Source organism: Ylistrum balloti, unplaced genomic scaffold (assembly GCF_031769215.1).
Source record: "Ylistrum balloti isolate Yb309-2 unplaced genomic scaffold, AGI_CSIRO_Ybal_v1 Utg371750, whole genome shotgun sequence".
NCBI lineage: Eukaryota > Metazoa > Mollusca > Bivalvia > Pectinida > Pectinidae > Ylistrum > Ylistrum balloti.
Window position 1 is genome coordinate 158131 of NW_026782877.1, and position 27006 is coordinate 185136.

Sequence of the window (27006 nt, forward strand, 5' to 3'; positions counted from 1 at the left end):
TTTTACGTTCGATAGATATATCGGATCGAAAGTTTATATATCGAACAAAATATCGATCATTAAGAGAGAATAAATGCACTGTCAAAAAAACCCCACATTTAGTTGTTTTTTGTCGATCAAATTCCATTGCGAGTGTTTTCGCTTCGTAAAATCAACATTTCGCTAGAATAGAGAGCGGCTATCCGTGACCTCATGTCATGGATATTAATGAGGAGTAGAGTAAAACCCAGAAACATTCCCGACAACAGGTAACTAGGATGAGAAATTTTATAAAGAAATATTTTAATGGATAGAAAGCAAAACAACGCAGTGGTTCGTTTTCGAAGGTTGTAAGAACAATAAATACAATACTGGAGCGTTTCCGTTCCGCCGCCATTTTTCGTGCGACGTCATTATAAAGTTCTCACCCACTCTAGATACTAGTCTTTACTGGATGTCGTTACATGACATCGAGTGTTTGATTGAAAACGCAGGCAGATCAAGAATGAATAATTTGTGTTTACGTTTTCTTGGTCGTAAATGGAATATATTCAAACAAATAATAACAAATATTGGGAATAATTTTGCATTAACAAACCAAACCATGAAGAAAATGTTTTGACTTGAATCACATGCGAAATTACAAGTAGAACATAACGGTTGTTCGATTAAGAATTTTTCAATAGCTTCAAAAGACTTGTACATGCCTACCTTTCAATTTTGTTCTTTTGTATTTATAGTTGTGTCATAAAATAAAGATTGGTCTGTCTTCAAATTACTTGCTAACAAGATAATAAATAATAGCAGGTGATGTTTTATATCTTATTATTAAACTGTGTTCAAATGTCAATGTGCAAATTGCCGCAACTTGGGCTCGAAAAGAAGGAACCTCAATTAAGAGCCACCTCTCTATAAAGGCCACTTTCATAATTTCCCAACAGTGGCCGTTTAATACAGGTTAGAATGTATTAAAGACGAGTGCGAGTGCTGCAATCGTCGAAAAAATTAAAAGATGAAACGTGACAGCTTATGTTGCATATTCTGACAAAACATATCAAGCATTATTGAGATCACAAACGATTCCTTTCGGGCCATTAAGACTTATCCTAAATCACATCTCTTTGTCGAATACGTTGCTGTGCCATCCTAATAGAGTTAAAGTGAATTTATAAAGGGCGGTGTAGACTATCGACGTTAACTACATGAGGAACCTCTATCGCTATCATAAATAGTTCTCCGCTTGTCAAATCGCATCCCAGGCGTCAGATAAGCTCATTGTAGAGCTTACAGATCTTAATAAAATCAATGGCGATCTGACAAATATTGTTGATTATCACGTAGTCATAATTTGACGGCACTATAAAACGATATAGGGTATTTAGAAATCTTCCATATGAGAGGCCAGCAAACCCTTCAATCAAACGCCCCCTTTTAACCTATCAATAAGCGCACGCAAGATGTTGATTGACCTTTTACCTCCGTGGGAAGCCATATGACCTTTGCCCTTGTTGGAACCGCGTTAAACCAGCCCTCTATTTGAATGACAATGAGGAAAGGTATTAAATTATGTTTGCTGTCCGATATAAGACGGAGAACAGGCCACGTCTTCTGCCAGGGACCAGTGCCTTATACAGAGAATTTCCTGCTGTTTAAAGTTCCGTGCATAGCAGTGTTAAGGATAAGGTACTGAGGTTCATGATGTGCTCTACCACCTGCTGGATCGTCATACTGGCGACATGTGTCGCTTACACTCTTGGCACGTCAATCACGCGTTACCAGGTAAATTATTTACTTTTTCACCCGTATTTATCTATTTATTCAATTATTTATTTATCAACGTATCCAAGTTCTTCTAAAATGTTTATATCAAAATATTTTAATCTTGAGAATTGCATGGTTTGATCAACCTCCCTACCTAAGCTTGCAGTTAGTGTTTTGATAATTCTTGATAGTTTTATTAAGATGAATACACATCGGCCTGGCAAGCAATTTGTCGCTAATATCGAAATTGTACTTACGCAGTTTTACTTTCGCCTTTTTCGCCGTTTTATCCGTAGGGCGAAAAAGGCGAAAGTAAAACTGCGTAATTTCTAAAAATCGAAATTCATGTTTATTTGTTTTGTTGTTTTGTTTTAGTTTTGTTGATTAAGAGGGATTTAACATTTTATGGAAATAAACGGTTTGTTTCGTGCGAATATAAACCTGTGCGATTGTTTCTTCGAGTACAGTAAATTTTCATGCAAGTTTTTTGTACAAAAATTGGTTGTTATATGCTGTTACTTTGAACACAAAACAACGTGCTTTTTAATATCGGTGAACAGTTAACCAATACAGCCAGCATTACAAAAAATGACGTAATAAAATGTGGAAGAGGTAACCCATTCCAATTTACGTAGGCTATTTACGACCTTTTGCAGTCGTATCGAGAGTAATCCCATCATACTGGCAGTAAACGAGGAAACAGTAGAGAGATGTAATGATTACATTTGATTGAGAGACCAAACGTAACAGATAATCGTTATTCTCCGAATACCTACTTAAACCCATTAACCTAAAATGAAGATTTTTCATTATTTTACGCCTTCTGTAAAATCATACATTTTCTTAGGACTTAATTTTCTTCTTTTCCCCTATCATTATTACGCCTACGGTAAAATAATACATTTTCGTGGGCTTAATTTTCTTGGATTTTTTAATCCCTTTTTGCGAGCATTTTATTTTGTGGATAAATATTGCTTATTTAATCTTCTCAAATTTAACTTTAGCAGTCTGTGGACACATGATTTCGTGCATTGAGAGTACCCCGAAATCAACGAATATAAATCACCCTCAAAATGAATTTGACAGGGTAGTGTTTTGAAACGTGGGCATTGTACTTAATGATTTTGTTTTAATTTATACCAGATGTAAAATGTAATGGTGATATTTACGGTACAGTACCAGTAAACATACTTAAATCGCAAAATGTCTTTAACCAACTGTGTAAAAGTATAAGTCACTCTTATCATCTGACACAATGACAAGCATAGCAGCAGCTTCGCATCACGATCATTAACTTGCATTTCTGCGTATCAAGACCTTCGCTATGTTAACGTTACAAGAGAGAAACGCTTTACTTCATTTGAAGATATTAATTAAAATTCAAATTTCACTTGTACTCTAAACAAAGATCAATTTAAAACTTAATTGGGTGTTTTTTCTGTTTGATTGCTTCTTCACTTTGTTTCTTTTAGCAAGTGAAACTTGACGCTTTGAGAACTCGATAACTAGTCATGGCTCTATTTTTGAGAGCGTGACGTTACTTCAATTTTACCAAGAATCTGGATCTAATGAAAATAATTTGTCAGTCACAAGTTTATTGGTGTTTGGTTTCTTAGTGATGATATAGAATTGTTTCCAGCGACACTACATAGTTTTTTTATTTGTTACACAAAGCGTTACATCATCAAAAGATTGGTATCAATCGTACATGTCTGTAGAATCTTGAGAGCTACTTTAGAACTAAAATCTATATCTGGTCTGTCTATTTTGATTCCGCATCAATGACAACAGTCCGTATTGAAGAGCATAAAGGCAATTTGTTCTAACAAGATCATTTTACCCAATCAGTTAAACAGATGGTGTTAATAGTGAAGCATTTCCGCACTTATTTTTAACCGCCAACATTTCTGTTTGAGCAATTGAGTTAAGTTAATTAGAAACATGTCAGTTAGAGTACCTTTCAATTATCATGTAGCAGACACGCTATTTCATTCTCAGTTCGCCGTTTGCTCTGACGCATATTAGATCTTAAATTAATAATATTTACACCTTCAAATAAAGAATATATACTATAATTTTTGTTTTAACAACTTCATTCAAGGGTTTGATTAAAAAAGGCTTGGTAGGGGGGGGGGGGTGTTATGAAATATACATTTAATCGGCCTCATTTCTATACCTTTGAGTAAGTAGGGATATATGTTAAAAACGTTTACTTATTTATCAACGTGAGGCATTTATTGCGAAATGTGAAGTGAATTGCTGTATCAATCACTCTCAAGATCGCGTAATTGTTTTTTGTCTGATCACATGGTGTTCGCTTTATTACAGTATGGTGACGACCTTCATTATTTTATTGATAGCTGAACACAATACCGATACGTTTTACTGATACTAAATGCATTGTTCGTCTTGTGGGTAATCTATATGTTTTCACCATTCTATGATTTTGTTGCCTTCCACGACCCCTTAAGTATTACAATTATTCCCTCTGCGTGAGTTTTAATTGTTTTTTTTTATATTCTGAAAACATTGTCATTTGATACATCAGCCATGAATCAATGCGTGAAGAGCTCTGTCTGAATTTTTTGTTTAAAAAGTAATATGACAAAATATAGAAGGGTTGTAATGTGTTTGACATGTCATTCTCTTCATCTCAAGGTCAGGATAAGACGTACGTCTCTTCGTAAAATGTTTACCAAAAGCTTAATATAACTCACTCTTCAGAAAGAGGATCAACGTCACCACAGCGCTTGTTTGATTCATTGATGCAGAATTGGGTAACAGCTATAAAGGAAACGCTATCTCTTTGAACAAACCTGTAGATATAATGCTACTACAATTTTTGTAATCAGTTTTTGTAATGTTTTTCTGCTCTGTTGTCATTTGCTCGTGGTTTGATTATGATTTTGATGTGGCACTAATCTTTACAATATTGCCAGTAAAACGAAAATTATGAAAACATATGTTAGCGAGATTTGAAGTATACAATTCTGGAAAAACTGAATCCTTTTTGACATAGGCAAAGTTACTACCTTTCATTACAATACCACTGTATTGAGATTTTCCTCATTATTCTGCCCTAAGTTATTTTTCCCTACTGTGAGGTCACGCATCTAAATTGGGTAGAATATTCTTTCTTAATTTCTTGAACACGGGCAGAAGGTAAATGTTAAATCCATGGAAAAAATGAGATTTCCTTTTTAACCTGAAAAGGGCACCATATCCCATGGGATACGACATTTTCATTCTGCCTCATTTCTCCTCATTTTGACACGGATTTGGTAAAATTAAATTTGTTTCTGTTTCTTTTGTGGCGTATGAAACTTTATTTTCCTATTTTAGTTGCATTTATCCGATACTACAGTCAATAAATATATACATGAAAAACTTTTATAAATGTCAAAGGACAGAGAAAATTAACTGAACAATGATATATCTGCATTGTGATAAAATAGTTTAGTCCAGTGTTCATTGGGCAGTTTAATGTTATCACTTCATCACTCATTGATTGATGTAGTGGGTAACAAAGAACCTATGATAACGTTAAAAGTAGGACAATATGTTATCAAATCATAAGGATTATCTTATGATATTTCATGCAATTGTCCTTAACATGGAGCGTACCTAGACTAAGACTACGTCCCCTTTTTAATAGTAAGCTTTGTTTTAACTGTTCGATAACGTAAAAGGCAATTATAATGAACACTTAAAATGTATTTTAATCATAATCAAATAAAATATCAGAGTAGTGAAGTATTTGATTAAAAAAGATGAAATAAGCATGAATCTTTATTGCGATAAAAAGTTTTTATGGGTACACTCTTCCATTCCATATCAAATCCTGTTATGATATCTGGTATTCTATTGGAATGGCATGGCATGAAGTTGATATAATATGGAGTAAATATGTATATGGAATGTCGAAAATAAAATGTCATTAAATCATGCAAGAAACACGTCAACGACAAAAGGAAACCAGGGCCCATATTCATGAAACCGTTCTCATGCTCAAACATGAATTTTGTGCTCAAGCTTTATGTCTTGTTTAAGTTAAAAATGAATAAATAAGGCCGATTTTGCCAAAAATTTAAAATCAATTTTGAAAGGACTTCAAGTCAAAGATGTATTCAAGGTTTAAAACTCACATTTTGTATTATTTTATATACTCTAGGTGAATTATAAAAATGTTTGCTTGAGCACAAAATATATGCTTGAGCATGAAAATGGTTTCATGAATACGGATCCAGGTGTCACAGAGAACCATATTAACGATACCATCATCACAGTTCTATTGACTGCAAGTCGATATTGATTTAAATCGATGTCATAATATCTATTGTCAGACTTTGTTACAAACACATCGAAATAAGGGATATCGTCAAAGGAACTTTCTGAAGGATATGAACCGTAGGTTCATTATCAAATACATGCAAACTTTATAAATAAAAAGCCTGGGCATATCTTCTTCACCGAATGCATATTTTTGCCATTGATTTCCTTTGATTCCCCATCTCGAAAACGGGATTCTCAGAGCTAGTTTTACAGATAATTTTACGGCAATGCATTGTGTTGAACGCGACATAAATCCTGTTACAGTTAACGAGTTTAAAGTAGCAACCAAGTCAGTCATGATGAATATCAATTAGGTTCTGTTGTAAATTTTACTTTGGTAGACGTAACCTTATTAACATCCATTTACGAACTTTAACACGAAATTTACGAACTTAATGATAATAAAACACATTTTTTGTTCAGGAAAAATGGTGTTTGACAAAGTTGAACTACCAATAAACAGAATTATAGATGCACTTTATAAAGTCAACGACTTTGTGCGAACTTAAACATTATTGTGTGAAGATGTTCAGGATATAAATAGAGTTCTATTTATGATGAAGATTAGATGTCAGGTCAATCAATTACACTTCTAATATCCCCGCTATGTTGGTCCGAAATTTATTATCATATGATAAAATTTATTACTTATGTTTATTTACTGCGAAAACGTTATATGAATATTATTTCGTTAATTTTCCATATTTCATTTCCAGTAATGGGTATATTTGAACGGTACTACCATTGTTATGAAATTAAAAAATGACTTCGAGGTAACACCAAAGCATGCCAATAAATGTCCAACAGCAGAGGTTAACTGCAAACTCAAATGATTGTGCGAGAGACAGACAATTAAAGAATGTGCAAGAGACCATTTTCATTTATGTTGGTTATTTGTAGCTGAGCTTAGGGAATAAAGAGAGTGAGATAATTACTATTTAATGACCAGAAAAAAAATCATTCTGAAAATTAAATACTTGCTTATCTAATTATTCAAATGCCAAGGTTGGAGTTAAATTTGATTTCATCCTAAATTAAAATTTCATTGTCGTCAAGGTGAACATATCTGATATGCTGTACGTTCGGGTACATGTAGGGACTTGTGGAAGTAACTCTTTATATCCACGGAATGGTAAAAATGTCTCATTAAATGCAGATAAAAAAACTCGTGAAAAGCCTCAGCCAGACAGAGCCTGGGGTTCCGTTTTCGTGCGTGGACATATGAATTAATGAGTATCCACGAAATAAATGTAGCTCCATTAAACATTAATTCATTTTACAGTAAATCATAACCCAATATTCATTCCAACCTTTTTCGTATACTTACAATCGGGCTCTAAAACTGGCTTTCATTTACACCTATGTAGGTTGGTGATCGATGTCATTTTAGTAGAGTTTACATGAATCGCTCCTTCAACTTACATTATCAGTAATGACCACTGAATACCAACATGTTAACAAAAAAGTAATTCAAAATCAAACTAACGGCAAAGTACGAACAAAGAAAGATTTCCATCGAGACTTGAAGTCCAAGAGGAATAAAAAATTGTTCAGGAAGAGTAAGCGTCTTCTACTTCATCGACGAAATCCGCACTGTAAATCGTTGTCAATCAAAGTAGGTAATGTCACGTACCCAAAGGAGAACAAATGACAACAAAATATTGATATTTGGAGTAGTCCCGTGAATATCGAATCAACTTCGACATGTAAAGACTATAGGTTTGGGATGCGGGAATGTTGCTATCTAGAAATGAAAAATTCACAATAGGGAAGTTGAAATCATCAGGCTTATCCTACAGTTTTGGGGAAAGCTGTCCAAATCTGTTACGTTGTGGGTTGTAGGTAGTCAGAAGTTAAAATTTGGTTACATTACGAAAAGCTTCATTGTAATATAATGAGACCTACATGGTCACAATCACCTTAGAGCATATATTTGTTTTATTTGCCTTTTATATTTTTGACACATGAATGTGTATTATGTTATGTCTAAGAAAGACAGAGAAAGACGTAGATGGAAATTACTTAAACAGTAAAGGGCGGTAACAACAAGTACTTTGAAATGGAAAGTTACATCTGCAATCTCAGTTGCAGCAGATCTGAGTTTTTTTATTGATAGAACAAACCTTTTTTGTTGAACATATTTTAAGTAATATACCATTAATGACATCTAAAGTATGAAGCGTTCTGTCCTAAAAAAATTGTCTTGACGTTAAGGTCCCATGTGTTGCCTTATGTATTAATCATTGCTATTGTATGTTTTAAACAATGTTGAAATTCAGTAATATTTGGCCATATCAATTACTGATCCACATCGACAGTAAAATCAAGTCACGAAGATCGTATCCCTAAGGCACTCGTCAACGTGTGCGTTCGGATGCGATGACTGAGCCACTGAGCGGCCATTTCAATGAAATATCAAGCAGCGTGCATATTTGGCGTGGCATTCCCTCCAATCTATTTACCCAACGCAACAATTGTGGCAATGGACACTTTCGAAAATTATGCTCTGAGAGAAAAAAGAGAAGATAAAATGTTTCAAGTTGAGTCTTTCCTCATATTTATACATGTTCGTGCACTTGGGAAAACAGATTGTTTTTTAAATGCTGTGTTTATAAAGCAGAGCTAATGGAAGTGCATCCTGTGAAAACATTATTGAACTTATAAAAACGTTGAAATGACGCATATTTCAAAACAATATAGTGATAACGACATCAAAGTCCTTCTGTTTTGCGAAACCATGTCTAGATTTAGATGTAAATATTTCAAACGGTAATTGCAATGTTTGTGGAAGTAAAGCGACACAACTTGCGTTAATGGTATCCGGGTCCTATAATACATATAGAGAAATATATTTCCTGTTTTCCAGTAATAGGTAACTTGACCAGTCAGAATCAAATTTTAAAACCTGATGATATATATAGCATAAAAAATTGATGTAAGGGAGTTCAGCATAGGTTAACACTCTCATACTAAAACCGTATGACGGAAAATATATGACATAGCAGCGAATTCACTGGAATTAACTCAGTTTATTGATTGTCTACGGATATATCACAGAAATCCTTCGCTGAATCAATTTCAAAGTGGATTTTCTAAAGGAACATTTCATTTGTAAGATAATTTGAAACGTAATTGCAAATTTATCTGTGATTGTCAACGGGTGATACAATTGATCGTGGAGACTTTACTGAGGAGATAGAAAGGCGTGCGCAAGAATGAAGAACATGATAAAGTAACATAGGAAAATGCGCGTGTTACAGTTATGACACTAAATATAACAAACACCCCGAAAATTTGAAATTTGTCACAGCATGTTGTGAATAACACTTTATCTACGTCAGTGGTGTCGAAATTCTGACAGGCATGGTTTGAGAAAATTCCCCTATATTGGCTCAACTATATCTTATAGGACAAATTTGTCATTTTTAACTAGACAAGTGTGGAAGTATAATGCATTTGGGACGAAGTCCAAGATTAGAATATCATTTCAAAGTCAGTGATGGCCAAAAACAGAGCTGGTCGTTAAATGTAGAGTTCGTTCACGAAACGATGTCAACCTAGATTTGGTAATAGGACTGATAGGGTTTAAAGTAATGGCCATATTATCTCAAAAATCTAAAGGCTCGTGTACAGATATTGCTATTGTTTTTTTTAAAAAAAACTAATAAACAGTGTGAAACAATTTACAACTTCAATTTTATTCCGAATTTGTGTAAATGGAAGCCATTAACTTATGCTTAAATTGAAATCGTAAGATTGTAAGGGTTCGTGAATGAATTATTTCTAATGGTGGTGTTACAAAGACAAATCACTTTCTAGTTAATATTCAAAACATCTTTTTATTTTTGGTTAACATGAAAAGAACGACACAGCTGAAAGAGAAAAGGTTTTTCACGAATAAATTGGACAAAAGACACAGGTGAAAAACATATCTCAATATAAATTAATAATTAGAAACAGCAGCGACACATAAGGATTTAAATTGCACATCATATGGCTGTCTCGTCCTTCAAAAACTTGTCAGTGATGCTTAGGGCCTAAATTTTGAAAACCTCCTGGGTGATAACTCTACCAGTTAGATTGGTAAGACAATAGGCCTCCTGATTCCGTAGAATTGTTAATTCATGGTAAAATCTTTTTGATTTCCACAGATCGACAATCAGGCAAAATGAGTATCAAAGTAAGCACCTTCTGTTCTTTTTATTACTGAATGATGATTTGACTTAAGATTAAAGTTCACTTTGAAAAATTCCTCTAATTTGAATTGGCATTTTCAGGAATACTCTTAATCTTACCCAAATGAACTTGTCTTCGATCCTATGTAAAGGTTAGTTCTTATATCGATATAGAATTTGGCATTTCATGACTAGGAATTTTTTATCATTGTAATACATTTGTTTACACAAGCAGCTGCATTGCAATGTTAAAAATACATTCAAATCACACGAGAGTAATGAACTTATCTACCGAACAATTTTCACAAGTTATATCTTTCAAAGATAACTTAATTTTTAAGGAGCTTATAATTCAATCATTCTCTCATAATTTTACAATAAGTTCCAACTACCTACCTTAATAAGTAAGATATGTCTGCATCACATCCCAGCAGCACAGTAAATGAAAGGAATTGCTTTCGAATCACATACGGGTAACAATAAGACCGATTATGGACACAATCAAGTGACTTGTTGATCATTTTTGGCCGCTATTCATTGCTGAAGTGCGTTGGTAGTAGAGTACATTGTAGTAGCCAGATTGCTATTTGCAAGGCATTAATTTCTTATTTTACTCCTCAAGGGAATCTTTACATTTTTTTTTTATTCAAAGTTGAACTTAACCCCTCCTCACCTTTAACCTTTTTGCATTGCTATTGATTGAAATCAGGTTCGTAGTTTTTTATCTTAATTTTTCTAGATTGAAAAACTGTTTATAAGCCTTTAAAAGAAGTATCAATATGTCTTAATAAACAATGGACAAATATAGAAAACAAATATGTTTCAATCCTAGTCTGATTGATTCTATTCCGCTTTTGTTTCTATAGTTGAGTCAAATACATATATCACATACCATTTTCGACAACAAACCATTTATCTCTACACGTTACATAGATGATATTTAGTGGTTTTCTGTTTAATATCATTTCTGTTTCACGATTTTGACAGAATACATATATTTTTCAAGAATCCGAAGCACGAGTGAAAATCATAGATATATATACTGTTTATATAAATCAAATTGGAGAAAACATTAACTTCACAAGGGAATTATTTGATGGAAGTCAACTCATTTAACCTACGCTTCCTTGGTGTTCGAACAGTGAAGTAACTAGAAAGCAATACTTTAACTAAATAAAAGTACATCATCACTGGAAAAATTATATCAACACTTGTGATTACACAAGAAATCCTATATATGAAATTAATGAATTGCTATATCTTATATTTCTCTGGAAAAAATATGATAAATCTCATTCCGTATCATATTCCTTAATGACACATGCTTTAAAAATAATCATAAATGCAATACAAGATTAAACATTTTATGACCAACTATATATCTCTATAACCTATTTCACACATTATATCAATAACAGGAGTTAATATGATCAGATATCACATCTAATGTATTTTGCCATTTTTCACTTTTTAATCTGAATTACCAAAGAGATCAATATGTCATGTAAATACACTTGATAAGATAACATAGATGCCTTATGTTTCCTAATTTTCTCATTCTATTTACAATTCAAAATTCAATAAAACATACTAAACGAATCAGATTGTTTCGGATTGAAATGTTTATATGACAATCATTTGTGCAACGCAGTTACTATATCCACACGCTAGAATGTTTTAGGTATTCCATTTCATTGGACCACGTTCAACATGAAATTGGAGATACTTTTTAATTATTTTCTTAAAGTTTCTTATGGATGTAATTGAAACTGCATACTAGTTATAAAGGAAACATTAACTTTGTCTGATATTCCAGTGGGATAGCACGTTAACGCATGATGAGTGATCACTCGTGGCTGTGGGAGAACCAGCCATCATCTACCATTAGGTCACGAAACATATTTCGGCTTACAAATAACGTAGACAGAGCTGAGATTATTAATACTCTTGTACTTTCTGTGTAGTTAATGAAGAAATTTGGTATTCCTGGTGTTTTCTGAACAGATGAACACATTTACTCTTAGACAAATTAATTATTTTACATTAAACATACAATATGGTCACATTGAAATCCTTTGTATCTAATACTAGGAATAAGACGACATTCAGTTGTGGCGAGATATTTCGATGTATATCAGTAAAACGTTTTTGAGAGGAGTTTCTGGTGTTTTGGATATCCGAATGCAATATCTTTACACCAATGGAACTAAATAATTTGATAATGTGTTCGTACAAGCGTAAATGCAAGTTCGTAGCTCTGTTCAAATCTCAAGATAATAAGTAATTGTCCATACTGAACTTGTGTTATGTGGTAGAGAAAGCATGAGTTGATCGTAAATTAAATAAACTAGTTGACACTTGATCAAATTACCTCCACTTTGAGTCAAAGGGTGTTTGTGTATGATTCTTGTCGTCGCTAAATCTACCAAAACCATAATCATATTCCAGTTACCCTAGGGATGAAAACTACTGATTCTTTGAGGCAGATAGTTGTTCTGCGTAGATCATTACCAGGAGTATTGTTGACGTCTCTAGTGACCTCAAAATACAAATCTATATCTAACTTTTAAAACGTATTTCGTCAAATACTGCCGCGATGAAACATTGACGGTGTATTTCATGTGCCGAGGAATTGATATTTGTTAATTGTTAATTGTTAATTTTTTTTACTGTAAACCATTCTTCGCCCCCATAAGCCGACGATCTTTAGCCATACCACAGATAGAGTGAATTGAAGGGCAGTCACTCTGGGAAATCAAAATGCTGTAAAGGTTTCAAGGTTTATTGCGCTGATCGTTGATGACAATGAATTGGTATAGTTAATAGTAACGCAATATTCCACGCCTCAATGTTTCAATGACTATAAAAGTATGTATAGAAATTTTATCAATAAAGCAGGACATCCTTTAACACTGTAGTCTTAATTAAATGCCGCGCTAGGATCCTGCCCTTACAGCTTACATAAATTGGACACGGTACGCAGGATTTCACCAATGTCTGCTTCCGTTTCCAAAAGAACAACGACCTTACAAAAGTGAAAGCATCATGCAATAAATCGTTTGAATTGTCCATCAATCGCGTTTTTTCATCTTATAAAATTTCCGTGTAGCTATTACTGTTAAGTAAAGGTCACAAAACAGACTTATTTTTTTTTCAGGAATAGCCGTTGTCTAAGAGGCTTTTACTATAAAGAAGTGTTCTAATATACTTGTATTCGACCCGGTGAGGGCGGAAATAGTGTTTTTTTCTATAGGTCGTGTCAAACAATTTACCTCGATAGGAAATACGCCAGTGTGACGACAACCAGAAAATATTCTTATATCTGTGGCTAATTACAATTATTGATACCAACGTGAAGGCAAAAAGCACATACAGCTCAAAGTTGATGTCAAAAAAATAGACAGGGATAAAATTGAATTGTACACGGTGACTACAATAAAAGTACAAGACGATATACAAGCACGCGTTACGGAATGATGAAATATTTCTTCTTCATTACAGATACCCATAAAATAATCTAGGTCATATCCAAGCTAGTCACATTCTTAAAGAGACATGACAAGAGAACCAGATGGCGTACTAATGACCCTAATTAGAAGTCGATATTCATATTACACATGGCTATAGAAACATTCTCAAGCATGATGACGACTTGGAAATTGGTGGCAAAGCATGGATTTTGTTGCTTATTCGTATCAGTTCAGTATTCTCTTGATTCCTTAGAGCATTACAACGAGCCCATCAAATAATGAACCAAGAATTCAGACATTCGAAATGATATACAACCTTTGGAAGAATATAATGGACAGAGCATTGACAGCTTTTGAAGAAATAATTGGTTTCTGAGATTGCAGACGGGGATTGTTAGCTGGTACTTTGACTCTCGAGACATTTTATTTGAGTAATTTACGAATCAAAGTAAACAAATTAAGCATTTTTTTTAAACATTACAATCTTGGGTTTCGAGCTGTCAATGTTAACGAGCGATTAAAGATTTACAGATCATTTAATCAAACGAAACCCAATAATTTCAAGTTTTAATACTGTTACACGAAGAATAAGGCCAATTGTTCCGAAAGAGTAAGTGTCTTCTACTTCAAAACACCTGACAAGGAAATCTTGGTCTATCCAAGTAAGTAATGTCATGATCTCAAATGAGCACAATATATACTACAACGGAACCAATAGGCAAAATAACGAGCGACAAACAGGTGACATCACAAAAAAGAAGTAGAAGTTCAGAAATGAATTAAACTGTAACATACACCTGTTTCGTCCTTTAAGGATTCGTAGGTGATGATAAAAGATTAAATATTGAAACCTGGGAGGGGAATGTGAAAAATCATGTACATTGTGTGTCTGACAAATTTATAAAAACACGTTTAGCGCATCCCTAACTTGAAAATTTAAAGAGTGTTTTGCAGTCAGCTTTGGTTTGGCAATGATCTTATTTATAGCAAAGTGGTCTGGACAATTCATACATACATATTTTTAAAAATTGCTGTCCATTTTCTTGACATTATCAAACATATTATGTACGTGTCAACTGACACATTGAAAACGTTGAAATTGAATAACAAATTTAATCCCTACAAGTATAGGACAAATGATTCTTTAATTGCATTTAGCCGACGCTACTCTTTATCTAGCTTAACACTGGCCTATGTTTTCTAATCATTCTTTGTCATACATCCATCCCTGTAATAGCTATTTCTTGGCTTATGATAAATCCTCTACACTGCGTTCACAAAACAAAGAAAGGGTAAACTGCTAATTTGTAAGAAAAGGACCCATAAAAAAGCTTGATCAATATGTGTGCCATTGCCATTTCATTTGTAAGCACAGATTTTCAACGCTATGCTATGAATTAAATATTTTATTGTATTTGACAAATAAACAAAAAAAAATGATTGATTCTTAATTGTTCACCAAGCGTTAAACTTTTGCACTTGATAAGATTCTAGTATTTGTGACGTGTTTCCTGTATTCGAAAGCTTAACTATTGGGACAAGGAAAAATGTTTGCACTGTGTACTTATCAATATTTACACGTGAATAACTAATATTTGTTTTAATTAAAACCTCTGACAAACGATGTTAGCTTTAGAAGACTCCCCCGATATTTTATTCCCTTTCCAATTAATATCTGTGTCGTTGATATCTTTCGCTGACATTGCTCCTAATCACGTGATATGAAATCTTCCCCACTGTGGTAATTGTTTGATTTTTTTTTATCAATAGTAAACCAGAGCATTGCATTTATCGCATATCAGCACGCGCGGACTCTTCCCAGGGACACTGCACGCGCTACGTGTTTCATGACCTCGTTAACATCGGTATAAACACCAATGATGACGAGAATTCGAAATATGTTCAGTAATGAACGCAATATATTGCAATCAACAGCCGTTATAGAGTATGCTGTCTATTTATATTATATATAAAATGTCGGTTAATCATCCTTAATATTTCTACATTATTTCTCTTACACATCAGTGATAATAAGACTACTGGATTTTTTTCTGTGTCACGTGCCTGGTAATGAAAAATAAATACTTTTTAAAATGATGAAATTTTCGCTTTTTTTCGGAGGGAAAGGGGGTGGAATATGAACCTGATAGGGAGCTTATCAGTTGCAAACAGTCGGCAATCCTAATTTTTGCCAACATAATTTTTCCTGGAGAGTTGAGATACCCCTATCTCCTCCTTAAGATGGCGAATGATTATAATTTCTCTCATCCTGGTGTTCTGATATATTTACAATGAGTTTGATATTTGACGTGTCGTCATAGTTACAAAATGGGTTTCCTTCTTCCAATACACTGAGGCGAGACACAACCGCTTTCACCTGTGAATACGCCTGTCCATGGTAGGAGAATAAGCATACAATCCTTGTCACCAAATACGATGCGTAGTCAGGGACTTCTACCAGAAGAAATATAATCTACACTGATACAATTTTGCGGTTAACATTGCAACTTCATTTCTAAATTATATTGATCTAACTAACAATGACAGATATCAGGGAGAGAAAATTATCAAACGACGTCAGAAAGACCATTAGTCTAAAAATCAAACCATCGTGTCGCCCACATTTGCCAAGAATAATGCTTAATGGATATTCTGGTTCTGCATTTGTCTCACATACATGCTTCCTATAGTATTGATGTTATAGAATTTACATATTAAAGTTCAATGAACGGGCATCAGCAGAGTTACCTTGCATCAACAACAAAAAGTAAATATTTATAGTTACCACGATAAAAACATATTTTGAACACCCTGTAGTAACTTTCGATTGCCAAATGCAGCACTGCTACATCGGATTAGATTGACGCCTTGATCGCTTACGCTTAAAGTTTAGCGAGAAAGAAATTCTAATTGAAAGGGGTAGCAAACAGAAGAGCTTGTTATATTTGGTTTCGAAGATAGAACTGATTTAAAAAAAAAAATACTTATTGTTCCATCCGTTTACGTGCTCACTATCTATTTCCATTTCAGTTATGCTTTATTCTTTTACTTACTTACCGTGCATTTCTATATAGGTCTATTCCTTTACTTGTTTACCTTCTCTTCACCATTTCGGTATTACCTTTTCTTTTTCTTCTCCGAAATCATTTTGAAACTTTCTACTTTCAGCAATATCCTCTGCCGATATGTTCCGAAGACACAGTTTGTTCTGAAATAAGCGAGTTACCATCAATAAAAGAGGAGAGTAATTATTTTAGTTGGATGATGTGTCAATGTCCAGGAGAAAGCGTGTGTCCAAAGAGTCCCGGCAAACAGACAATCGAGGTCACGGGGTCAAAATGGTAAGCAATACCAAGTCACATGACACGTCATCTTGTCACCTCATCGATTATCAGTATTATCTTACCTTGCTGCAATATAAAATGAATGTTATATTTTTTTTTTTTTTAGATATTTATAATTTGTTTTATATGAAATGAATACTCATTAACAGTGTTTAATGATATCATTTCAAAGGGTATGACCTATACGTGAGGTGCTGGAAACTTTTGTTTTATATTAAGGATTATTAACATAAGCACAGAAGCATATTGCCTCACAATGTAAGTCTTAATTCAAATATTAATTACTTAATGTTCGGGACACAGCTCTTGTTTGTTAGAATCAAATTTCAAACTCACCAAAAACACTCGTTAAAAAGTTTCATATTTATTCTAGTAGTGTTTAAGATGTTATATTTTTATGTATAACCTCCTGCTAGAGTACAGATTTAAAATAATACATTATTTCATCGTCTTGAAAAGTTGACTAACTCACTCATACGCAGCAGGTGATGTTTGAAAAATGATTTGTTCGCAGCAGCTGCCTACTTTTATACGACTTTATTTCCTTTTTAAAATTTTTATCCATCCATCTTCGATTATATCATCGCGTTTGTAAAATGCTGGTTCAATTTTAAAATCATAAAACATATAAATCACAATTCAGTTTGAACCCACAAATCTGAACTTTTAAAATGTCACTAATGAGAAGTAATTAATATTCTGATGAACCCGAAAAAATAAAGGTCATCAGTTTGCAAAATTGATATATTATGTAATATTGATTTGGTATGACGTGTGACGCGATGTTTACGCTCAATGTAACTTATTATGGCGCCCTCTTTCGTCGCTCATACTAGAATAAATACGCAATATTGTCATTAATTTCTTCAAGTGAATCTAATGATCTAAACGGTATATTAATCACTTTCGGTATTACCGTCATCATCAGTGCTCTCATGATATCATCTGGGCCAGGGCAGCCATCACTGACGGGATCTGCAATAAGGCCGCCATTTTGGATAAAACGAGAACGTTTTCCAGTTTCGTCATTTGAATAATAGTTCCTTTATTTGGTTCTACTAAACCTGGCATATACAATTATCAAGGGATTGCCACTTCTCTTCAAGATTTGATCAAGCACACACGACTAAAGAAAGCAACAAGAAAATTCACATAAGAACGGTGAAGAGCGGCGGATTTCCAACCGGTCAATTGTTAGTGAAAATTTCCATTAGCGATCCCCCGAGATCTGAAATCAGACAGTTCTGCCTACATTATTCTACTGAAGATGAAGTCCTTTTATGGGTCATTTTTTAACCAGGACATTAATTACCCTGCGAACCCTTGGGGCTTCTTATAAAGGAATAATTGCTGTGAGAATCTCTAGGCTCAAGTGAATACTCATTGAAGACACTCCTAACTCTTTTTTTCGATTGTATGAGGTTGAATGGTAGATAATTTTTGTCAAGATGTACGCATTCCATTTTCCTTGTAACGTCTTTCTGTAACAGGTAGTCGAAATCGCGAAGTGATAAAATCAGCTAAGAAAATGATAAACTTCGATTCCTTAACGTTGCCATTGAGATTTTGGTATTTGTCGTGCAAAAGAGTGTGACACTTTTTGTGTGAATGAAATATACTTTTGCAAACAGCTGTATAATCACGAACCTCATTTTTTCTTGCATAAATGAAGTCGTCATGAAGTTGTACTTTTGCTTGAATCTCATGATAATCGCATACAATACACGACCAGTTTAGATTGTAAGTGACGGACAATGACACTTTACAAGGTATGGGACTTTAAACATGTCTGACGTCGAAATGAACGCTTTCTATATTTGCCTGAATTATCGACCATGTGATAACGAGGATATTAAATTCGTTCCCAAACACTACATGATAGAAACTCCTCATATCTATTTTTGCTTTAAACGATTTTCCCCGAAAATCGCATGTCTCCAACGAAAACTCGGGTAAGATCATATATGTGCATGCTGATAGTCTGTTTGCAAATCAAAAGAAATAATCCTATTCATTATCTAATCATTTCTTTGCCATTTCGAAGACCTCTTTCAATTGGATTTACGACAACGATTTCGTATCGCGTTAATGTCATTTCAACAGTTGTGGGTAACCTTGCTGCAGGCTTTTGGTTCAAAAGCGTATTTGAGAAATGATAACTGGCTGTCATACAAGTTTAATCTACATCTTTAGTTAATGACGGAAGATATTCATTATAACTGTGTTTATTGAATAAACTGCGTATCACCGAGATGTTAAATGTATTTACCTTGAGTTGCTGTAATCGCTGAAACTGACGTCCTCGTGATTTACCTACATATTTACAAGATCAGATACTCCTCGGTATCTCGAACTCGTATAATTCGATGTCAGCATTTAATTCAAAGCATTTTGCCTGTCGCTTGCCTAACTTTAACAAAACATTCAATAATCACTTATCTCGAAGTTTTGTCAAGGTCCCGCCGAATTCGAGATAACGAGATTCGACTGTACCTGTCAAAAATAATTTTAGAAATATTAACCAGCTTTGCAAAGAGATTGTTACATTGAGATCCTGTTTAACATCAAAACAATACCGATGTTGAATTATTACAATATGTGGACATCGAGATTGATATTATTGCCAAGACCAATACTATATAGGTCCGGGAGTTTCCGTGTACTGCTGACAGCGATAGTATTTCTTAAGCAACTCATAGATTTTCTATGTACTAGGATTGAGTCCCTTTGCAGGAAAAAATCAATTTTCTACTTACCAGGAAATATCTCATCGAAAGAAAGGATCTACCTCTTGTTTGTGTATCCTGTATAAAAAAGAATGAAAGAAAGAATGTAAATGATTGTTTTATGTGAAAATGTCAGAGATTTCAGAATTAAGGAAGATTTTAGCGGAAAGCATTCCCTTATATACTAACTGATTTAAAGGATTTTGTTAAACAATTAAATATTTGCACATAAAAAGGGTAAAAAAGAGAATTCCTACAAAAATAATGATAGGAGATTGAAAAAGGTAATGAACATATTAACGAAAGAAGGAAAAATAAAGAAAAACATCTGAAGAATTATTGTATTAAGAGCTTTACGTTATGACTGTTCGGTTAACCTGTGTTAACCATATTGTATTCATTGGGGTGTAAAATAAATTCTAGATCACTAGACAATGATATGACGTCATTTTACCCCAATATTGACAAACGTTTCAGGAAGCCCTTCCTGTAAATAGACATACAGAGGGAATTCGTTGTAATTTCATTAGATAGATAGGTGAATACATTAATTAACACCTGAAATGTTAAGCATTAATTATTTCGTCTGATTGTTTTATTGATAATATGAATGAAATCTGGCTGACAGATAGATAGAAAGACGGACGCTAGACAAATAATGTACTGTTATTAGAATCCGTATCACGATCCTATAGACTTAGATATGATGCCAACAAGAATTATTCATATCCTTTTAACCATAAAAAGTTCACCCACGACAGGCTTCTGCCTCGTTGAGAGATAAATTGTTCCCTATTATATAGTCTTTCCATGAATCCCTAAAAAAGAGATTTCGCCCAATTGTGTTGTAAATATCCTCCGTATATTTATTCTCAATGTCTAGACAAAGCCATGAATCTATGTAAAACACTCCAAACCAATGAAGCAGACGTAAACATATATCAAATTAGCGAAGAGATTCTTTGTAGAGTTTTCTATGACTGTTAGGGCAATGTCTCCTTTATGACGTGATTAAGTACATAAGAAAATAAGGATGTTTTTTAATAGATTTCGGTAAACAATAAACATAAACCTTGTTTTCTGGTGGTATTGTAATATAATAGCTATCGAAAGCATACTATAACTAATTCAAATGCATTTATCAAAATTTGTGTAAAAGATGTTTTTATTATCAACTTACGGATATTGCTTAGTATTTTTCAACTTAAAGAACTTCCTTTACATTCCCTTATAAGTTAAAGATTAACCCCCCCAACTCCATCCCCCTACCAGCAACCACAAATATGTCATTTGGAAGAGAAGAGAAGTTTCAATGCGTTTTTTCTATATTTTACGAAAGGACGCGAAAGGATGGTCGTTTCTAGCATAGCAGGATTGAATGAACAATTAAGGTTTCTGTCGTGTCGTAGGCATGTATTTCGGGCAGAATGCATTGTTCATGATATATATGGCGCTAATTGCTGTCTGTTCTTTGAGGGTCGTAGACACATGCCTATTATCTTTGTGGCCTTGCCTAATGGCGAGAAGAAAACACCACCGAATTATTTGGTAAAAATACCATTTAAGTCTGCTTCAAATATATCACAAATTACTTACATTTTCAGGAATCGGACTACTAGCATGGCCAAATACTGGCGAAACAAGTGGAGAATTTCAAACTGGTCTTAGCATGACGTAAAAAATATAAATAAAAACTTCAATATAAGCTTTATGTTCAAGTTTGAAATCACATTACAGCTCTGGAAAGGAATCGTCGGGTTACCTTTTATATAAAGAGTCTGTTGTGTCATTTTGCACTTTCTTGTCCTAAGACACATTTGCAGCAACGCTATTGTGACGTCATAAATGGGTCAATTAAGTAATCGGATACCAGAAAGTAGCAACTTAAAACATTTATAACACTATACAAACACATGGTTACAGACACAATACAGACTAGGAGAGAGCAAACTATTGATCTCTTAAAACGTAAGCAGCCTTCATATGTTTAGACCATTTTGTAATTTGTGAGTGAAAATCATACCGTCCATTATATATAAAAAAAGAAATTTGACATTACGTTACGATATCCATGTTAAACACCCTATTATTCAGTGTCGCAACATTTTATTATTATCAAAATCAATATCCCATTAAAAAGCCGTGGAGTAATGAACATCGCATTGTAAAACAAATGTAAAACATCTATCCTATTTTTATGGTGGCTGACTCGGGACATCGTAATATCGCTTCGTTAAATGGGAAGCGATATTGCGATATCACGATACCACGATGCGATATCACGATATCACGATGCGATACCACGATGCGATATCACGATGCGATACCACGATGCGATACCACGATATCGCATCGTGCTATCGTGTTATCGCATCGTTCTATCGTGATATCGCAATCTCGCTTCCCATTTAACGAAGCGATATTACGATGTCCCGAATCAGCCACCATATATTTTTGAAGTTTTATTAATATATTTTTTACAAATGTTTGTTTAACATGCCGGCCAGTGTCATGGCTGCACAAATGAATGTTACTGACAAGTTTGTGTCAAAGGTTTTAGAAGGTTTGTGCATATAGTTATATGTTCTAGCAGTGTCAAATAAGAGAACAATATTTTGTATTGATAGGTATGGCATGTGCAGACCCAAGTCTAACATTCGGTCCTGTTCACGAGGAGAAGTAGCCGAAGAATACTTAAAGGGAGTTCCGGAAATTCCCTTCGCAACATTCACGAGGGTAAGCATTTTTGTCTACAATTCATTATACGTGACTTTAATATCATTGAAGTTTGAATGTGTCGCCTTGTTTCCCCCTCATGTTACCACAAAACTTCCACATTATCAGTGTCATAAAACCCATTAAATCAGATTTTGGATATTACTCACGTGTGATATGACATTGCGGAGCTGTGATTGGCGAAGTGTTTTACAGTTTCGTTGGGACACCGTAGCATCATGGCGACAAATGCATTGCGAAATCGCCAAGGAAAGGATGAAAAATGAATTGGTGGATTTAATGATCCGCGAAATAGATGAAAATAAAGCTAACATAGAATTAATGAATGTGCAGTAATTACTACGGCAAAGAAGAAAGTGATCTCTGCGTCTTTAAAACATATAAATAGGTTGCTATTTCTGTTGACTATGATTCTATACAATAGTCAACATTACTTTATCTATACCGTTTGGTGATATGCAGTTAATTTCTGGTTACACAGTGTGTGGGTAGTGTGAAATATATTTACTCCGTTCTGCCGTATGTCTAATGAACAGAAAAAAGAAGCATACAAAAAGACGATAAGATTAATAATGTCATGAACTACAGCCAATCTATCACACGAGCATGGTAAACACGGGTGGCGCAGTGGTAACGCTGATTAAGAGTTACTTTAAATTCGTGAATGATGAGCTATTCGAGACACCCTGCGAAATTCCTATATATGAAAGCGAGTCATCCACAGTTATTTTCGCGGGGGATTTTAATTCATGATTGACCCTTCTCCCGTAGTGACGCGAAAATAAATCCCACGCGAAATATAAATGATTTACAGTAGATAGTCAAACCCAATCACGTAGTGCTTGTTTCAACAGCCAGAAAATCTCGTTTCACTGAGATAAAACGTCTGTTTTGTTAGTTTTGTTTGTTCTTCCTATGCGAAATAAATGAAGATTAAATGGCTTTACCTAGATATATCAAGTTTACTTAACGAGGTTCAGAATCACATATGATGGCTGAGAAATATGTATTAACCCGAAGCGACAGGAACGAATGCTTGTTGGACCGATGATATCTAAAGTAAAAGATCCTGTGATATTCAGCATCCAGACATACAAGTGCAGATTTCTTAATCAATCTTATGTAGAGTTGACAAATAACACAGAAAAATGAGGTACACACGTACCTGTATAGATAATGATAAAAATAGTTGTCAATTATCAAGCTGTGTTCAATAGGAAATGACCACGACAGTCAGAAAAGAGATGAAATGATGTATTTGTTTGCTGTTATTATACAAAGCTGGAACCATTCCTTATATAAAACATTTTTAGTAAGCCTCATTCCTTGCCGCGCCTATTGCTACGTAAAGATATATAGGCAAATACGATTCCTCGATCGGACGCTCAAACGTTTGGTGTCACCTCGGGAGTTTTCATTCAGTCCAAAAAGATCAACTTAAATATGTTCATATAACTTGTTTCACAGTTGTTTAAGTTTATAATTTATTTACATTACTGTGTCAACGATAAAAAACCAAATTAAAGTATTGTAAACACAAGGAAAAACAAATAACTGTACTTCAGCATTAATGGATATACTGACATGTTAACATTATCATATCTAACAGACAAACTACACCAATATAGAAGGACGAAGCAGCTGTATGATGCAGGTTACTTCATTGTATTGTTTGGCCCTACTGTATCTAACTCTAAATTATTAAAATATTTTATTCACTTTTGTGTCTTTTCAGTAATCTATGATAATATTTCGAAGGTTGAGACGAAAACATTACAATATCGAACATAGAAATTAAAGTATGTACACGAAACATTGCAGAATTACAACGCTTAAGGTTTAGGAAGAAACAAAGATTAGGATCGTAAATTTATTTTATTTTAAAGCCTGCAATCTTTCAGCTAAATTGATAGTTTGATACTACTGTCGTAGTCAAATAATGCAAGTTTAACTACAGATAAAACTTTAACAAATACAAGTCTTCTTGGAAAAATCAATAAGCACGTGAAGTTGGTTTAATTATAACAACTGACATGCAAAGCTGATGTGTTGTTGATACAGAGGTAGGGTAGAAGTTATATTCTAACATTTAACGTTTGTATAAACAGCGACATTTGAATTGACAAGACACTATACACCATTAGCCATAACTGATACCTAATAGACATACTGAACAATAGGTTATTATATACATATATTGCATAATTACCTATGTATATTTACCGAAAGCAATTACAGCAGGCCAACACCAGAATTCCTTTTAATTTTCAGTTTCGATAGATATGTCAAGTTAACGAAATGCATACTTTGTAAATAAGTCTGTTAGACAAGAACGAACCTACGTATGCTACCGCTCTCACAGACTTCGCCGAGTTCAGTTAATCTTTACGTCACGACAGAACAAACGTAATGTAAATTTCAGTTTCAGTATCTGTGAAATATGTTACTATTTCACGAATTTATCTCTAATTAAATAACCACCTCAGTGTTTTGGCTATAACAAGCGATTGTATATATTTCTGTCGCGGACCCCCGTGTAATGGAACTATACAAATAGTACCAAAATAAACCTTGTGAAAGCTAGTTATGCAAACAAGACAAGCGACACAGCAGCATGTATAGATTTTCACCATAGTTAGAGGAGTAAGCTGTAATTGGATTGTGTTTTAGCGTAATTGTTCTCTAGATATATTTACATATTGCGTAACGACTCTCATGACTTATTTATTGAGCATTGCACCAAAACCAAACGATAGTCAGGACGTTGAACCAGTGCATTCAGTTTATTTTAATTTTCGAGTAGTAACCTTCAAATCTATTCTAGGATTTTGAATTATTTTTCCCGAACACTTTACAGTATACAAAGTTGAACCTCATTATCTCAAACTCGGCGGGGCCAGGAGGGAAACTTCGAGATAACCGGGTTTTCTATTTAATTAAGTTCGAATGTTTTATGCAAATTTAGGCAGGGACCGATGAAATGCTTCTAATTAAACGGGATCTTAAAGCCACGCCGAGCTCAAGATAACGAGGTTCAACTGTGCTGTATTAAGCAGTGATATGTATATCTTCTCCAATCCTAATATGAAAATAATTTCCTAATTAATTATCTCTCAATTACCCCCTAACCCCGTAAAATTTCCATTGGAAACACCTGTCTTCATACGATATCCTGCTTAAGTGTTCTTCATAATGGTCTGCTAAACCCTTCAGCAGTGCTCATCACGGACGTGTCTGTAAGTCCAAACCGCTTGGACACTGAATCTCCTACTTGACCACTTGGTCAATTTCCTTCAAGCACCCGATATTTCTGTTACAATGGACATTGGTCAATGAGTCGATGATACGTAACACTTTTGTCAATGATACGTATCTGGAACTTTCAGTAATGACAGGTTTAAGGATTGTTCATGTTCGACATATATTGATGGAGAGTAACATTTTTGGTATAAAAATCGGTAAGAACGAAGGCATATGTCTTGTTTCACATGTCATATTGCGTTGAAGTATTTTCGTCAACTATTTTTTTCCAATCATTGCAGGTTCACTGTACGTGCCCACTATTAGAGTATGAGGAGACACGGCCCGAGATGGAATCGTCAAGCTCGAAAACTATCTACCAGCTCTTCTGTTCCGGTCGAGGTATGTATGTCACTTGCGGTGTTAGGTTTATTCGCTACGTTCTAATTTTCGATTTTTCGGGAACGGCATAAAATAAAAAATGTAGTATCTCGAAAATGGAAAATAAAAATTAGTATGTAAGCCATCTCTTGACTCATATAGGTGTTTTCATGATTTCCGTGAGAAAAACACATCCTTTCTAATTCAATGATTTGGTAAAATCACTAAAACATGAACTATACAGTATACAAGCCAGGGAATTCTTAAGACGGATTCTATAAGGTAAAAGACGATAAAAAAAACTAACATCAAAGGTTTATGTTACTGTAATATAATGAAAATTCGTGATTTTCTAAAAATAATTCCTTATGGTCGCTTTATTTAGTGGATTGACAATACTCATTCTACTAGTTCTACACTTTTAAGATAATGTTTAGAAAAGAATATATTTTAAGAAATTTAAAAGAATATAGTGAAACATATCTAGGTTGGAATTTTTGCTGTGGAAATTTCACTCGTACCTTTATCTAGAGCTCTGACTTTTTTAAACCCAACATTGAAAATTAATTTCCTGTGCACGGTCTACTCAACTTAAAATTGATTGATTATACTGCCAAAGCCTTAAAAGTAAAAACAGAATTTCGGAGATAATAAGGAAAATTTTATACCGTATGGTCCTGTATTAATTCAGATTTACTTATCTAACATGTCAAAATTCGATTGAAAAAAATCACAGCGGATAATTTATTTTACACAATTCTTATCTATTGTAGGACTACAAGCTGCCATGAAGAGAGGGAGAGGAGGCGGGCGTTACGGGGGTGGAAACAATGGTCGTCGATTCTATTTTTACCGAAAATAA

General features: G+C 34.1%; 1 protein-coding gene across 1 annotated transcript; it reads left to right on the forward strand.

Moving 5' to 3' along the window:
- Nucleotides 1-1677: 1677 nt before the first annotated feature.
- On the forward strand, nucleotides 1678-27006 carry LOC132563497 (uncharacterized). The gene is made up of 5 exons (XM_060228256.1): nucleotides 1678-1758; nucleotides 16886-17058; nucleotides 22415-22523; nucleotides 26066-26165; nucleotides 26918-27006. Exons 1-5 carry the CDS (start codon nucleotides 1678-1680, stop codon nucleotides 27004-27006), a joined length of 552 nt encoding a protein of 183 aa, XP_060084239.1.